The 17717-nt window shown below is 41.6% G+C and overlaps 1 protein-coding gene across 9 annotated transcripts in view; it reads left to right on the forward strand.

Moving 5' to 3' along the window:
* The window catches only part of DCLK2 (doublecortin like kinase 2), a 188746-nt gene that overhangs the window by 115257 nt on the left and 55772 nt on the right, over window positions 1-17717 (forward strand). For 6 of the 9 annotated variants that reach the window (XR_003506140.1, XR_003506139.1, XM_027513415.1 and 3 more), the window contains exons 3-6: window positions 5522-5624; window positions 9808-9909; window positions 10785-10835; window positions 14968-15062. Coding sequence is in view for 7 of the 9 variants with exons in the window: in XM_027513415.1 (XP_027369216.1) it covers window positions 5522-5624; window positions 9808-9909; window positions 10785-10835; window positions 14968-15062 (351 nt within the window). In the remaining 2 variants the exon portion in view is untranslated. The remainder of the gene's footprint in view (window positions 1-5521; window positions 5625-9807; window positions 9910-10784; window positions 10836-14967; window positions 15063-17717) is intronic. The other 3 variants (XM_027513417.1, XM_027513416.1, XM_027513420.1) reach the window with 1 other exon arrangement.

Here is a 17717-nt window from a genome sequence, read left to right on the forward strand (position 1 = left end):
CAAATCCATACAGACTGAAAGCAGATTATAGGTTCTTGGGAGTGAGGAGATGCAGACATGGGGAGTCGACGCTAATGGGCCCTGGGGAGGATTCTTTATAGGTCATGACAGTGTCCTTACGTTATGGTGACGGTTGCAGAACTCTGAATACAGTAAAAATCATTGGATTGTATGCTTTAAATGAGTGAATTGTATGGTTTGTGAATTATGCTTCAATAAAGCTGTTTAACAAAAAAGAATCACTGGACTCTACGGGTAGTGACCCTTCCGTCATCCTGGTTTGGATAAGCAGCGAGTGTGCAGAGTCAAGGGTTGAAGGCCTGGGCAGGGCCCATCTTGTGTGCCCTGTGAAGGATCATCATCTAGTCAGGGAAGGAGGTCAGTGAGCCCTGTGTGTAGTGTGGGTATTCCAGGAAAGAGTGGGTCGCTGGAGAATCGTCACATCCCAGGTCACATCTGAGTTCCTGGGGTGGTTGCCAAGTGTGGGTTCCTGGCTTCACAAAGGAAAGAATTCAATAGCAAGCCTTAGTAAAGTGAAAGAAGGTTTATTCAGGAAAGAAGCATACTCCACAGAGTATGGGTCATCTCATAAGGCAAGATAGTCCCCAGGGTATGAGGTTGTCAGTTTTTATAGGTGTAGGTAATTTCGTAGGCTAATGAGTAGGAGGAGTATTCCAGCTCTTTTAGGGGAAGAGGTGGGGTTTTCTGGGAAGAGGTGGGGTTTTCCAGGAGTTGGGCCACCGCCCACCCTTTGACTTTATGGTCAGCCTTGGAACCCTCACGGCACCTCGTGGGTGTGCCGTTTACCTTGCTGATGTGTTACAATGCGTGTGTAATGAGGCTTAAGGTCTAGTGGAAGCTGGCTCATGCAGGTCTTGAATCTCTTTGATTCTAATCGGTCTATGTTGTGTCCTCAGGCTATGTCATTCTTTTAAAGGTTGTGCCCCGCCCATTTCCTGTCTCATGGGCACCCCTATACCATAGCTCAGTCGGTAAAGAATCTGCCTGCAAGGCAGGAGACCTGGGTTTGATTCCTGGGTTGGGAAGATACCCTGGAGAAGGAAGTGGCAACCCACTCTGGTATTCTTGCCTGGAGAATCCCATGGACAGAGGAGTCTGGCAAGCTACAGTCTATGGGGTTGCAAGAGATGGACACGACTTAGTGACTAAATCATCATACAGTAAGAGACTGCATATACCAACATGGTCTTCATTTATTTCCACATCTGTGAGAACAGTGATGACTGGAGCTAGGGGAGCAGTGAAGACTGGAATTAGAAACCTGTTGCTTGACAATGGCAGGTGCCCAGGCAAGAAACAGTGAGAGCTGAACCAAGGGGTAGGAAGGACAAATGATCTGAGGGGTTGATGATGAAGGGAGGAAAGGATGAGTCCCAGGATTCTAGCATGGACAAAGGATGCATGTGATCACCAGCTGAGGGGAAGAGAAGCAGGTTTTACAGGAAAGGTGAAGAATGTTATTCTTCTGTTATGAATGGCATGTTGGTGTCTCTCCAAGATTCATATATTGGAATCCTAATCCCCACTGTTGATGCTGAAAGCTTGGTGAAGTTGATGCCGAAAACTGAGCCTCTGTGCACCAGTACCAAATTGAACCTTAGAGACAGAGTTTTAGGTAAAGTAGAAAAAAATAGCTTTATTGCCTTGCCAGGCAAAGGGGACCACAGCAGGCTCCTGCCCTGAAAAACTATGAATTCTTACCCAGGATGATTTGATGGGGAGTTTTATAGCAAGGGTGGGGTGGCTGATTCGGGTGTGTGCAGGGCCTCAGTTCAGTTCAGCCGCTCAGTCCTGTCCAAATCTTTCCGAACCCATGGCCTGCAGCATGCTATGCTTCCTGTCCATCACCAACTCCCGGAGCTTGTTCAAACTCATCCAACCATCTCATCGTCTGTTGCCCCCTTCTCCTCCTACCTAAAATCTTTCCCAGCGTCAGAGTCTTTTCTAAGGAGTCAGTTCTTCACATCAGGTGGCCAAAGTATTGGGGCTTCAGCATCAGTCCTTCCAATGAATATTCCAGTTCTGATTTCCTTTAGGATTGACTTGTTTTATCTCCCTGCTGGGCAAGGGGCTCTCAAGAGTCTTCTCCAGCACCACAGTTTGAAAGCATCAATTCCTCAGCACTCAGCCTTGTTTATGGTCCAACTCTCACATCCATACATGATCACTGGAAAAACCATAGCTTTAACTAGATGGACCTTTGTTGGCAAAGTAATGCCTCTGCTTTTCAATACGCTATCTAGGTTGGACCTAACTTTCCTTCCAAGGAGTAAGCGTCTTTTAATTTCATGGCTGCACTCACCATCTGCAGTGATTTTGGAGCACAAGAAAATAAAGTTTGTCACTGTTTCCACTTTTTCCTCCATGTATTTGCCATAAAGTGATAGGACCGGATACCATGATCTTAGTTTTCTCAATGTTGAGTTTTAAATCAACTTTTTCACTCTCCCCTTTCACTTTCATCAAGAGGGTCTTTAGTTCCTCTTTGTTTTCTGCCATTAGAGTGGTATCATTGCATATCTGAGATTGTTGATATTTCTCCTGGCAGTTTTGATTCCAACTTGTGCTTCATCCAGCCTGGCATTTCGCATGATGTACTCTGAATGTAAGTTAAATAAACAGGGTGAAAATAAACAGCCTTGTTGGTCTCCTTTCCCAATTTGGAACCAGTCCGTTGTTCCATGTCCAGTTCTAACTGTTGCTTCTTGACCTGCATACAGATTCCTCAGCAGGCAGGTTAGGTGGTCTGGTATTCCTATCTCTTGAAGAATTTTCCACAGTTTACTGTGATCCACACAGTCAAAGGCTTTGGCATAGTCAATAAAGCAGGTGTTTTTCTGGAATTTCTCTTGTTTTTTCTATGATCCAGTGGATGTTGGCAATTTGATCTCTGCTTCCTCTGCCTTTTCTAAATCCAGCTTGAACATCTGAAACTTCTTGATTCACATACTGTTGAAGCCTAGCTTGGAGAATATTGGGCATTACTTTGCTAGCATGTGAGATGAGTGCAACTGTGTGCTGGTTTGAGTATTCTCAAGCAGCATCACTTTCAGGATTTGAAATAGCTCAGCTCGAATTCTGTCACCTTCACTAGCTTTGTTCGTAGTGATGCTTCATAAGGCCCACTTGACTTTACACTTCAGAATGTCTGGCTGTAGGTGAGTGATCACACCATCGTGGTTATCTGGGTCATTAAGACCTTTTTTGTACAGTATTTTGTATTCTTGCCACCTCTTTTTAGTATCTTCTGCTTCTGACTGAAGTGACTTAGCAGCAGCAGCCGCTTCTGTTAGATCCATACCATTTCTATCCTTTATTGTGCCCATCTTTGCATGAAAGATTCTCTTGGTATAGCTGATTTTCTTGAAGAGATCTCTAGTCTTTCCCATTCTATTGTTTTCCTCTATTTCTTGGCTGTTTCTATTTCTTTCCTTTATTTTAGATAGTTTATTAAGAAGTAGAGATATCACTTTGCTGATAAAGGTCCAGATAGTCAAAGCTGTGGTGTTTCCTGTAGTCATGTATGGGTGTGAGAGTTGGATTGTGAAGAAGGCTGAGTGCTGAAGAATTGATGCTTTCAAACTGTGGTGCTGGAGAAGCATCTTGAGAGTCCCTTGCACAGCAGGGATAGCAAACCAGTCAGTCCTAAAGGAAATCAACCCTGAATTTTTTTGGAAGGACTGATGCTGAAGCCAAAGCTCCAATACTTTGGCCACCTGATATGAAGAACTGACTTATTTGAAAAGACCCTGATGCTGAGAAAGATTGATGGCAGATGGAGAAGAGGGTGACAGAGGATAAGATGGTTGGATGGCATCACTTACCTGATGGATGTGAGTTTGAGCAAGCTCCGGGAGATACTGAAGGACAGGGAAGCCTGGCATGCTGCAGTCCATGGGGTCGCAAAGTGTCGGACTCGACTGAGCGACTGAACATGGCAGTCACCTGATGAGCCTCTCTGGTCACTTTCACTTGGCCTCAGGTGGCTTTTTAGCTGCTCCTTCCTTGATTAGCAACTGTTGGAATCTGCCCTTTGAAACTCAGGGGCATTCTGTTCCCTACAAACAAGAAAACGGGAGACAGAAAGTCTTCCGTGTCCCAGACCCCCACAGGCTTCTTCTTGGCTTCAGTGTGATGGTGTTAGGAGGTGGGGCCCTTTGGGAGATCAGCAGGATTGGGTGAAGTCATTAGGGAGGAGCCCCATGGAAGGTATTCGCACCCTTAGGAGAAGAGACAGGAGAGAGCTGCTCCCTCCTGTGTCTTCCCTGCACCCCGCCGTGTGAGCGAACCGGCAAGAGGGTTCTCACCGGAACCCCACCACGCTGGCACCCTGATCTCAGCCTTCCAGCCTCCAGAGCTGTGAGAGTAAGTTTCTGTCTTTGAAGCTGCCTCGTCTGTGGAAATTTACCAAACTGACTAAAGCGCGGCTGCCTGGGCGGATTTCAGTGAGGTGCAGAAGACACATCTTGCTTGCTGAGAATTGGAGTGACTGGAGCAGTGTCTTTGTTCCATGTACTGTGTCTAGTTCACTGTCTTCTCTCTAGAGCATTTTTATTTTAACTCTGCAATGAAAAAAAAATTTTTTTTTTTTTTTCAAATAAAAAGCTAAGTAGTGATCAGAAGGACAAGGAATTCCTGAGATAGCACAACTTTTCCAAGTACTAGAAACTTTATTAAACTTTATTACTTTTTAAAAACTTTATATTATTATTGGGAGAGGAGTACTTTTTTGAAAAAGAAATCATATACATCCCATTATAAAACAGGTGAGAGTGGATCCTGTCTGCATCCAAAATCCTAGAAGATGGTTCTTCTTGTCACCACTTGGATGAATGGATAAATGTGCTCCCTGGGGTGGGTCAAGTTCTATGGAATCTGAAACTTATACTGTGTCGGGGAGGGTTGAATAAAAGAATGTGAAGTTAAGACTGTTTAAGTACAGGTCCTTGGAAGGGCCCTCATTAGCTTTATGACAAGTCTTCCTCTGATTCCAATGATGGTGGCAGAGATGAGTATTAACACATTGTACTTACATGCCTGGCACTCATTCCGAGAGGTTTTCGAACATCAATCCTCGTGACAACCTAAGGCGCACTGTGCCGGAGATACAGAGGGGCCACACCCGAGATGACGTGGCTGGGATGTGGAGCCGCTAGGAGAGAGGAAGTGTAGACAAGTAGACTGGGAGCTCCATTGGCCCCAGCGTTGCCCCCTGTTAAGGGAAACCTGGAATACATCACTGAGGCTCCTGTGGATGCCTTTCACTTCACCTGTGAAACAGGAATATTGGTGCTAGCTATGAGTCCCTCATTTTGTTGTTCTGAGGTCAGGAGATGGTGTGTGAAAGTGCTTTGTGAAGAGTAAAATGCTTGGAAATAGTTTTTTCATTCCAACTCACTTATTTATAGGTGAGGCTTGAAAATATAAATTTTATTGAATTTATTGCACTTCTAATGTTTCTAATTTACTTCTTGGACATGATATTTTTTTTGTTTTGTAGGTTACTTGTCTGCAAGACTTTTTTGGTGATGATGATGTTTTTATTGCATGTGGACCTGAAAAATTCCGTTATGCCCAAGATGACTTTGTCCTGGATCACAGTGGTAAGGCAATTCAGTGACCATCTTTGTAACCCTGAAGTGGAGGCTTAGGTGTGTCATTTGGTGCATGTTAAGTGGTCTGGTTGTCGAAGAAAGAAGTAATGAAGAGTTCATTTAATTAGATCATCATCTACTCTCACTCTTAGTAGAGTTAATTTCTTTGAATTAATAAAAGTAGAAAATACAGTGAGGTAGTTACCTAGTTGCAAAAACCAAAAAACCCTAATTCCAAGTAGTTAAATATTTTTTGTTTTGTTTTTGCAAGTTGGGTTCTTCACTTTTTTACTGCATTGTTACACTTTCAAAATTGATCCCTATCTTCTTCCAGAATGGTGCCTTGGCTAGGCCACCTTAAAATATGGAAAGTACTGAACCTGAAAATAGTTCAGTATACATTTCTCATGTCCATAAAGAGATATGTAAAAGAATAATAATTTGTTAGTAGTGATTATCTCAGATTTCTTTGCTCTGTTTCCATCTTTTTAAAAAAATAACATGAATTGTTATATATGCAGAAAAAATAAAGCTGTTTTCATTGATAGGATAAGAAAATCCCTTTCTCTTAATTTTAGCCAAAAAATGGAGTTTTCACCTGTTTAGCAGTAACCTCAGTGATTTCAGATGTTATTGATTCTGGGAATAGTGCTCTACTCTGTTATCTGAAATTTAAACTGATCAGAGTATTAGTGATTATTAGCCGATAGTGAAGTCAGCTTCATCTTTAAGTGAGACAGAATCATATAGACAAAACGTTTGACAGAGAAGAGAGATGTTAGAGGTTTCAATCCCACGCTTTAATTTCATCAGTGAGGAGAGCTGGCTTTTCAAAAATTAGGCTAGTGATAAACCCCTTCCAGCTGTAGTGACTCGGCAGTCCAGAATTAGAGAAACATACAAAATCCAAGATGGTACACGCTGTGGTGTCAGACTTCCTTGTGTAACTCTTTCCTGTTACACTATGTCAGTTTCCTAGGGGATAAATATGGTGACCATAAACTTTCAAAAATCCAAGATGGTACACGCTGTGGTGTCAGACTTCCTTGTGTAACTCTTTCCTGTTACACTATGTCAGTTTCCTAGGGGATAAATATGGTGACCATAAACTTTCAAAAATCCAAGATGGTACACGCTGTGGTGTCAGACTTCCTTGTGTAACTCTTTCCTGTTACACTATGTCAGTTTCCTGGGGGTGACTTACCTACTGGGGCTCATTTGTCTACTCTTCTCGGTTTTCCACTTTGCTTTTCCCCACAAGTGCCAAATTTCTTGAGGGTTTCTGTAGCATCTTCTATCTAGCCCTGCTTTAGATTAGTAATGCCACAGAAGGACCTTAAAGAATTAGTGATATTATCTATATTAATACTCTCATCTCTTCTTGTGGGTTTACTGAAAAATGGGAATTTACATAGCATCTCTATTTTACATCTTTTTTTGACTGTAGCTTAATTTCATTTCATAATGTTTCTTTGTCAATGTTTATCATTTTAAAAGTTGAGACATTGAAACTCGGTGTATTTCAGGTTGTAAAGTTAATTTGGGTGGCAGTACAGCAATTAAACATTTATTGAGCACTTACTATGTGTATACTAGGCATTGTATTCAGTGCTTTTATGTTAGTATGTTGTTAATTTACCTACAATATTTGAATCATTCATAGGTTTTGTTGTTTTGGCTACCAATGAACTCCTATAATTAGAGATAGGTGAAAGTTACTGATCTCTAATTACTTAACCTTCTGCAAACTGGGGATAATAATAGGGGCTTTTTCATAAGGTTTTGTGAGGGTTAAATGAATTAATAAGTGTAAAACAGTTGGAAGGGTGCCCATTACATAGTATGTGCTGGTACTGTTGTTGTTAATGTTATTATTGTATCATCACCATTAGGTCATAAAATTTTACTATGAAAACAAGTCTGAGACCTAATTCTGCCACAAGTGTCTTTATTAGGAGTGATGTCAAAAACTCAGCCTCTGTGCACTGGTGCTGAATCAAATCTCAGAGACATAGTTTTGGGTGAAATAGAAAAGAATAGTTGTATTGCTTTGCCAGGCGAAAGGGGACACAGTGGGCTCCTGCCTCTCAAAACTGCGTGTCCCAACCCTGGAGGATTTGGTGAGGGGTTTTACAGCAGTTGTTCAAGGGTGAGGTGTGTGCAGAGCCTGCAATGCCTTTGACCTGTTCTCAGGTGGTCTTCTGATGAGTTTTTCTGGTTCCTAAAGGTGGTCTTCTCTGGAATGAGGATTGCTGATATCTTCCATTTACTGGGGGGTGGTTTGTTCTGTTAAGAGCTCAGAGACCCTGTTTTGTGTGACCCTTGAGGCAGAACCAGGGCCCTGCCCCGAATCTGCGCTGCTGTTTCTTGGCTGCCCCTCCCTTGCCTCTTCATTGCCTCCCTTCCCTGACTAGCAACTGTTGGAACCTACCCTTTGGAGCTCAGGGAAGGTCATGGAGGCTGGAGTCTGTTCCCTACAAGCAAGCGGGGGACAGGGAAAGGCTTCCATGCCCAGGAGCTTCCACAGGGTCCTGTTTGGGTTCAGGAGGCAAAGATTACAAAACAAACAAAGTCTGTTTAACTTGTAATCTTGATGAGTCCCAGCTCTGTCCTTTTATACATCTGACAACATCTTGCATTGAAAAATCATTCAAAATTCATAGAATTTAGCTAACCCAGTCTTAGGGCAAAATCCTGTCTGTGTTAATGAGCTGGGTGCAGGGCTTGCTCAGATTCCTAAACCCTGGGGTGGTTCTGGTTATTAGCTGTCTAGGGTTACACAGCCTGCTCATGAAAGAGTGGCAGTGCCTTTAGGAAGGTTCTGACTAGTCTACACACCATTCCTTTCAGCACTGGAATACTTTCTAACATCTATAATGCTCATTAACTAAACTGCTGTTGCTACAGCCCCCTTGGAGTAAGGTTTTGATTAGAGTCTTTCAGATGCTAACTAGCCTCCCCTGGTGTGTATTTCGCTGATTAGTGTACTTCACTTGTTAATTTATTGTCCCTGGGGGTATAGATTAAACCCAACCCATATTTTAATCTTTCTGCATAAATTGAAGTATTTTAATGTGAAGTCGACAATATGTTATATAATTTAATCCTTATAACAAGCCTGTTAAGCAGATTTAGTCTCATCCCAATTTCATAGGGAGAGAAAACAGACTTAGACCTAAGCTAAGTGCACCAGTTAGCAAAGTCACACCCATGATTCACCCCAAATCTGCTTGACTCCAAAACCCAGATTCTTAATTATTTGAATTGGAAGTGATTATTTTAGCTGTGTAATTAGTTCTGGTACTCTACTTGCTGATTTGTGCTTTCCTGGTAGCTCAGCTGGTAACGAATCTGCCTGCAATGCAGAAGGGAGACCTGAGTTCCAATCCCTGGGTTGGTAAGATCCCCTGGAGAAGGAAAAGGCTACCTACTCCAGTATTCCGCCCTGGAGAATTCTATACAGTCCATGGGGCGCAAAGAGTCAGAGATGACTGAGCCACTTTCACTTTCACATGCTGATTATTTGGCAATTAATGGAAAGAACAAAGCTATTGTTTAAAGCTGCTGCTGCTGCTACTGCTGCTAAGTTGCTTCAGTCGTGTCTGACTCTGTGCGACCCCATAGACGGCAGCCCACCAGGCTCCCCCGTCCCTGGGATTCTCCAGGCAAGAACACTGGAGTGGGCTGCCATTTCCTTCTCCAAAGGAAGAGAGAAGATTGTTTAAAACTAGTTCCCTCATTTTTGATGCTTTGTACTTTGGGCAGATGGAAAATAAGACAGTAAGGGGTTCGTAAATTAGAATCCTATATCCTTTCAAATTAAGATTATCTGAGTTGGAGAGAACTCTTTATTATAGCCTTTGCCTATCAATGGTGTTGATGAAAAATAATAAGTTGCACATGTGGAGATTAAGTTGTGCATGTGAATCAAGTTTTCTTGATTGAGCACTTACTATATATGGATTTCTGTATTAAGAACTCCCTCTGGAACAATGAGGTGAATGACAAAGTCTGAAGCCTAATTTAAGAAAATCTCAGGTGTGCTTTTGGGATTGATGCTTTGTATATAAAAGTCATTTAACAGTAATAAGATGACCAGGTAATGGTTCTAGGCACTAAACTACTGGAATGTGGTCTTTCTTTGGTTAGAATTAAAACTAGATCTCTTTAAAGCACTTTCCTTTCTTTCTAGAGTGCCGTGTCTTGAAGTCTTCTTATTCTCGCTCCTCAGCTGTTAAATATTCCGGATCCAAGAGCCCTGGGCTTTCTCGACGCAGCAAATCACCGGCTTCAGGTAGTTACGGGGAAGGAAGCGGGCAGTCACAAATGGAGCACGTTCTTTGGTTTTCTTTAGTATGAGTAGGTAGTCTTGCCCATCCTTGTATGCAGCCAGGTTCCAACATAACATATAGATGGCATGATTTTTAGATCCAAAATGTTAAGTCTGTTTCTCCAAGTTATAACAAGTGTCCTAAGATACTTGTTTTGTTCTGGCACATTTTCTCAAGAGCAATCTTATCTAGATTCTTTTCCTGGTATTTACATAGAAGTGTTTCACATTTTGACCACGGTGTCTGCATTTTACATTTTTGCTGTATGATTGTGGATATTTTCTTCTCTTATTGGTTTAAAGCATAAGCCAACACACCCACCAGGCAAAACTATTCCCTTGATAAGGTTCCACAGGCTTTTCCTTTGTTAAGCAATTTAATCGTAGCAACAATTACTGTTGGAAGTAATACTGCTTATTTCAGAGTCAGAGTTACCTCTACATTTCTTTCAGATCCTAAACCTATAGATTTGTCATAATTTTGACAGCTTTTGACATTTAAAAAAAATTAAAATGTCCCCCAAATCTTGATATTTCGATGCTATAAGGCTCACTTATAGTATGCTAATATTGTTTCCCATTAAGGAAAAGATTGTGAAAAAACATGATTTTACATGTGAGGAATCTAGAACATGTGAAAGTAATACAAATAAAAACTGTCTGAAGCCTCAACCTGTCTATAAAATACTGGGTTTGGGGGGTCTCTGCTGCTCCGTCTTCCGCCCCGACCCCGCTTTCTTCAGGTGGGATAGTTTCCCTTCTTTCCGTGTGCACGTTTAGACCTGCCGAATAACTGCTGTCCTTACTTCTCCCCCTTTGTTGATACTGAATATGTCCAGTAAAGAGGGGTGGCCACTACTCCAGTGCCTACTCTACAGCCAGATCCCCAGGTGAGCCAGGAGAGGTACAGCTTTGTCGCTCTGCCGGGTTTTTTGTTTTTGTCTTCTGCCACCTTTTCTGTTTCCTTCTGCTCCATTTCCATGGCTGTGTCTGGCTTGTACCGGTGACGTCTGTGCTGCAGCATGGGCGTCCTGCCGCGGCTCCCTTGCTTGCTAGAGAGCTGGGCGCCTGCAGGAGGGCGCCCCGCGTGTGGTGTGCGTGCAGCCACAGTACACGGCGATGGGGGAGGCGCGGTGCCTCAGGGGGCCTGTCTTCTAGTTAATTTTGGAACATAATCTGTTACTGAAAAAGGCTAAGCGTTGTCGGTAATACGAAAATGGCCATAGAAGCAATTCTACTGTCCTTCCCTTCTTCCTCACTCTGGAGTCAATAGGCCCAGTATTCTCTCTCTAAAAATATTGGCAATATGAATATTTTTAACTGAAAGCATCTCTCTGATGTTAAGCTTATTTCAGATCATATTTTGCTTTCTGTAAAGTATTGGGTATGCCCCAAAATTTGTTTTTTAAGATCAAATGGAAAAATCCAAGTGAACTTTGGGGCCAATCCAATATTTCAAATGCTGGGAAAGCTAACATAACATGAAATTTGCATGAATACACTTCGCTGGGTTTACTGTATGGTAGATGTAGACATTTGTCAGGTTCTTAGCGTTTGTGTTAGTGATAGCTTTACTATCATATGCTTATCATATAACTAAAATAACTAAATAAGAGTGGAGAGAGTGGTTCAAAGATCACATATGATTACTGTAATTTTGGCTACCCGAGGTCTAAAGAGGGAAATTAATTAAAAACCTGTTTCATAGCCATACTTGTCTTGCAGACCAACTGCTTCACAGAATAGTCTAATAAATGTATAAATCTTCTTAACTAGAATTTGAGATGCTTAAATACAGTGATTCAAGAAAATCTTAACATTTCACTACCTCAGATTTTCAACTGAGTCCATATTTGGATTTGGGTTAATAAAGTTTGTCTTAAACTTACAAGTTGTGAGATGTAAACCACATCTGAGTGGTTAAATGACTTCTCTAAAAGAGATTAATCCAAAAGCATGTTCAATACATACTATATAGTTATTAAAAAAAAAAAAAAAGAGAGAGTTTTGTGTTATTAAAAGCCACAGAACCCAGATGGATAACTTGCTTTTACAGGCATTTTTGCTGTAGTGTACCCGTTACCATTTAGAACATTCCATGGGACTCCCTGGAATTTCAAACAGAGCAATAACTTTGTAAACATAATCTTGTGCTTTTCCATTCTTGGGACAGAAGTGCTCCCATCATTGAAGTCTTCTGATTGACTAAATCCCTCCATAAAACTCAAATTTATCAAAATAGCTAAATAGTGTCTAATAAGTACATAGACATTAACCCGGGTAACCCAGTGGGTAAAGGGAAAGGGAAAGTCTCAGTCGTGTCCCACTCTTTACGACCCCATGGACTATACAGTCCATGGAATTCTCCAGGCCAGAATACCGGAGTGGGTAGCCTGTCCCTTCTCCAGGGGATCTTCCCAACCCCAGGGTCGAACCCAGGTCTCCTGCATTGCAGTCAGATTCTTTACCAGCCGAGTCACAAGGGAGGCACAAGAATCCTGGAGTCGGTAGCCTGTCCCTTCTCCAAGGGATCTTCCTGACCCAGGAATCAGACTGGGGTCTCCTGCATTGCAGGTGGATTCTTTACCACCTGAGCTATAATAGTCACCATAATTTGAGTATTAAAAATTCTCACTTAAGGTTTCTAGCTTGTGACTCTTTGTCCACCCAGATAAAAAGTGTTCAGAGCAAGTGAACAAGAAAGCCCCAAGTCAACTTCTTACCTTACAGTTGAGGGAAGGGTGGATAAAAGCCTTATTTGGGGGAAAGAAAATCCAGGGTCTACTGAAGGAGAGGGAGCATCCCAGAGATGCTGGGCGTTGTCCACCTTCCTGTTGGGGCAGCAGTGTCGGGGCAGAGAGCCCAAGGTGACCCTGTCCCAGCTTCCAGTTACCTTCCCGGAAATGGAGAAATGTGCCAATAAAAATGACATGAAGAACTCACTAGACAGCATTTTTTTTTTGAGCCTTTCAAATACTATCAGAAACTTAAAGAGCTATCTATGTTCTTGCCATAGACAGGCAGGAACACTGGAGTGGGTTGCCTTTTCTTTCTCCAATGCATGAAAGTGAAAAGTGAAAGTGAAGTGGCTCAGTCGTGTCCGACTCTTAGCGACCCCATGGACTGCAGCCCACCAGGCTCCTCCGTCCATGGGATTTTCTAGGCAAGAGTACTGGAGTGGGTGCCATTGCCTTCTCCGTTAAGGATAAATATGAACATGTATATGCAGATACCAGTTCAGTCCCTGCCAGTGAGTTTTGTTAGGAGGTGTGTTTTTAGGGACACTGCTTGGCCACAGGGATTACCATTTACAGGAACTAATTTTTCTTCTTTAGTCCCTTTCCCATCACTGCTCCAGGGAAATCTTTGATTGCAGAGTGGTTTCTGAAGATCAGTGAAAGGTAACAGCACTTGGGGAAGAGGACCTGAACAGGTAGTTGTGTTGAATGAAGAGGAAAAGGAGCTAGACTCAGTATCAGCTCCTAGCAAGCTCACTAGCTCATAAATATCTCTTTTCTATGTGAATTCCTACCACCAGTTCCCTTTAAAGAGAATTTTTAAAAGAAACAGCGTTAATTGAAGTGTAACTTTTTTGAAAAATAAGCAGGACTGTTGAATACTCTAAAAAGTTTTCTAATTGTACAGTTACTTGTGTTGCACTTGTGCTATAAATACCCACATATGTTTGTTCAGAAAATCTAGATAACTGATAATGATTTATGAATGAGTGGTTTTAAACTAGAAAAGTTAAAGTTTGGTAATTGAAAAATAACTAAAATTTTTGCATCTTTGCTGAATTTTTACAGTGAGTCATACGATAAACAAACATGAATGATTCATCTCATCACAAATATTATGCTTATTGATCCAGAATTCTGCCTCCTTTCAAGGACTGGTGCTCAGTTTTTTGAGGTCACCTTTTCAGGAGTTTTGCATTTTGCTTTTTATACTTAATAGCATCATTTAAAATAACAGTTGTCTGCTCCCTTGTATTAAAAAGATTTTTTTAAAAGGAAATGGACTTTGCTTGTCTTTCTGTAGAGATGAATGGCAGTTTTCATCTACTTGGGGTAAAAGCTTTGAAAATTAATGATAAAAGGGGTTAAGATAACTCCCTAGAAAAGGAAACAAAAAACAAAAAACAAAAAAAAACTAGTACCAGGTGTTAACTAATAGCTTTGTGAAATTACAACCGAAGTGGTATAATTAGGAATAAGCCTGAGTCACAGTGAGATGTGTGACTAGCACTGTATAGTTACTGTAAAATCTGCAAGCTCACCCCCTCTTGGAAGCCGCCACGGCCATGCTTTTCGTTACCTAGTCTCTAAACTGAGCTTTCGACCTAGGAAATGTACGGAAGTTTAGAGGAGGGTGTCAGAAAAACCCACCAAGATTTGCTAAATAATGGGAAAATTAAGCTAAGAAGACAAGAAAATGGAAGGAATCAGAAATAACTAGTCCAGATAAAAAGAAATCGGAAGAGTGCCTTTTATGACCTTTAAACAAATAAGTGGGTATTACAGGGGGAAATGACCAATAATTTTCTTTTTCCATTAAGAATACCCTTAGGATATGTGTTAGAATTATTGTATTGTGGAGTTGATCTGGGAGAGACTGAGAAATGCTTCAGTGATTCAGGTCGTTTGGACAGGTTATAGGACAGCCTTCCGAGTGAACAGTTACAAATACGACAGCCAAGCATTTCTCTACCCTCGCTGGCATGCAGGATTTGTGGACAAGTTCCCGTTCACATCTCGAACTCCATAGCGTTTTATATATTTGTTTATGTTACTGCTGGAAAACTATTATTGAAAATCTAGTTTCACTGCTTATTTGTCTGATACTTTGTCTGTAATGCAGTAAGACACGTTATTTTTGCTTTTTGCTGATTTGCCATCTGCTTTGAGCTTTCAGTGAGTTGCAGCTCTGTTGGAGCTGTGTGGGGCATGTCTTGGTGTTTTTGTCCCGTCTGGTGGCTCTGGGTTCTGACGACCTCTGTCTCCTTTGTTGTCTCATGGTCAGTTAATGGAACTCCCAGCAGCCAGCTTTCCACTCCTAAATCGACGAAATCCTCCAGCTCCTCTCCAACCAGCCCAGGAAGTTTCAGAGGACTAAAGGTATGAAATAGGATATGTGCCGTGTTCGTGTGATTCCGTTCTGTTGCATAATTTAGTGGTTAGTTTGTTCAGGGACTTGGGTGCAGTAACAAATCAAAAAGGAAAGAAGTTAGGATTTGGAGCCAGGAAGACTTGACTTTGGATCCTGTATCCTTTTTTTATCTCGTAATTTGGGTCAATTTACCTTAACTCTTCTGAGCTAAAGTGTTCCCATCTCTTAAATGGGAATATAAAATTATGGTTAGGGTTGAACATGATATAGTTTTATATCAGTAAACAGTAGTTTTCCTATTATAATCAGAATAATTTGCAATGGCAAAGCTTTGGAGATTGATTCTTTTTAGAAATCTCATTTAGAAACCATGATTCTTTTTAGAAATCTCATTTAAAATTCACGATTTTAATATTGTTACCATAATTTGACTATGTAAAAGTCTAAAATAGAGTGAAATTCTAGTAGAATACTTATATACAGAAGTTAGTAACACAAGAAAAATATGTTCATTTTGGTGAAGAAATAAATTTTAGGTTTTGACTGTGATCTCCTGAAAATATGAACAGTAATTTAACATGATTAAGCAATTGGTTTAATAGGCATTTTATCTAGTAGAGAAGAATGATAAGTGAAACCAAATTTGCAGAATTTCAGTAAGTTTAATTTGACTTAGTAGCTCTCAGTAGTTTAAACTTTTGAGTAAATTTGCCAGATAAAATAGCAGTACTTTTTTTTTAATTGAAGGATAATTGCTTTACAGAATTGTGTTGTTTTCTGCCATACATCAACATGCATCAGCCATAGGTATACATATGTCCCCTCCCTTTTGAACCTCCCTCCCACCTCCCTCCCCATCCCACCCTTCTAGATTGCTACAGAGCCCCTGTTTGAGTTCCCTGAGTCATACAGCAAATTCCCATTGGCCATCTATTTTACATATGGTAATATACATTTCATGTTACTCTCTCCATACATCTCACCCTCTCCTTCCCCGACTCCCCGACCCTGTGTTCCTAAATCTGTTCTCTATGTCTTTTTCTCCACTGATGACCTGCAAATAAATTAATCAGTACCATCTTTCTGGATTCTTTATATATGCATTAGTATATGATATTTATCTTTCTCTTTCTTACTCTTGGAGTGTTTAGTTGACATTGGAAGTATCTTCATGGTGACAAATACATTCTCTAAAGTTGGTGACCCAAACGTTTCAGGTATCATCCAAGTGGGAAATTTTCTTTCCCTTAAGGATCTTGAAAAACATTTTCACTGGTAAAGTGAAAGATAAAAGGCCCAGCGTGCCTTGGGAATTCGGGGCGGGAACCTGCTGGGCTGGCAGGGAAGTGGGTCTGCGGGTTCTCCTTGCCTGCAGGGTGGTGTTCTCCATCTGACACTCGGTGTGCTTGTCAGGTCCGGAGACCATCGTGTCTACCTCCAGAGTGAACTTGCTATGTTCTTGTCTAAGTGCCTGACATCAGGAACAGAACTTTCTACTGGAAAAGGACAGATCATCTGGTTTTGTGCCTGCTTGCTTATGTATGTTGGCAGAATTTGGAGGGACCAATAGTCAGTCTGGGATTCGGAGCACAGCTCTAGGTAACCTCTAAGTGCTGGAAGTTCCTGATATTTATCAGAAGAGCTGGCCATTTTCTGAAGTGCTAAATTGGCTTAGGTCAGCACTTAACATGATTTCAATGGAATTCTTAAATGTCAACTCCAAAAGAAAAGCTGTATCAATTAAAAATCTCTAATGTGATTATTTTCAGCTTTTCTTTCCCAACTTCTTTTCCCCAGAATAGATTGGAGGTGTTCTGTGTTTTAATCCAGGTAACTTTCAAGAAAATTGAAATAAAAATCAAGTCAATTTATCTTGTTTCCAGTTTCGATCGTTTTATCCTTTATTAAAGCAAAAGCAAGCGATTCCTAGTGCTGGCGATTGTCAACCCATGCAGACCCAAACGAAGCTTTCCAGTGGTCCACCTGCAGGGCTCACTTGCGTTTCTCCCCCGGCTGTTGCCGGAGGCAGGACTGCTGTGATCCTTGGCCTCTGGTTGTCTGTGGCCATCCCAGAGGGTACCTTAGACCATGCTCTCCTGGGTCTTGGCTGTTTTCCCCTTTTTTTATCCATTGGTGACGTGGGCTCTTGTCTCTCTTCCTCGTCTGTCTTCAGCTCTTAGCCCACAATTGTTCTTTCCTGTGGATGCCCCCAGGTCAGGTGATGATGCTATGCTCCATTACACATGTGCACATACTGGGAGGAGATCACTCACAGATGTGGAAGTCTGAAGTGAAGAATTGGGTTTCTTTTTTAATAGTACAGAAGTTAGTAACGTAATAGTATAATTATGTTTAAAAAATTATTTATTTTTGGCTGTATCAGGTTTCAGTTGCAGCACTTAGGATCTTCACTGTGGCATGGGTGTGTCTGCTAAGTCGCTTCAGTCGTGTCTGACTCTTTGCAACACTATGGACTGTAACCCACTAGGCTCCTCTGTCCCTGGAATTTTCCAGGCAAGAATACTGGAGTGGGTTGCCATGACTTCCTCCAGGGGATCTTCCTGTTCAGGGATCAGACTCGAATCTCTTGTGTCTCCTGCATTGGCAGGCAAGGTCTTCATCGCTAGTGCCACCTGGGAAGCCTCTGTGTGGCGCACAGGCGC

This window comes from Bos indicus x Bos taurus, chromosome 17 (genome assembly GCF_003369695.1).
Source record: "Bos indicus x Bos taurus breed Angus x Brahman F1 hybrid chromosome 17, Bos_hybrid_MaternalHap_v2.0, whole genome shotgun sequence".
NCBI lineage: Eukaryota > Metazoa > Chordata > Mammalia > Artiodactyla > Bovidae > Bos > Bos indicus x Bos taurus.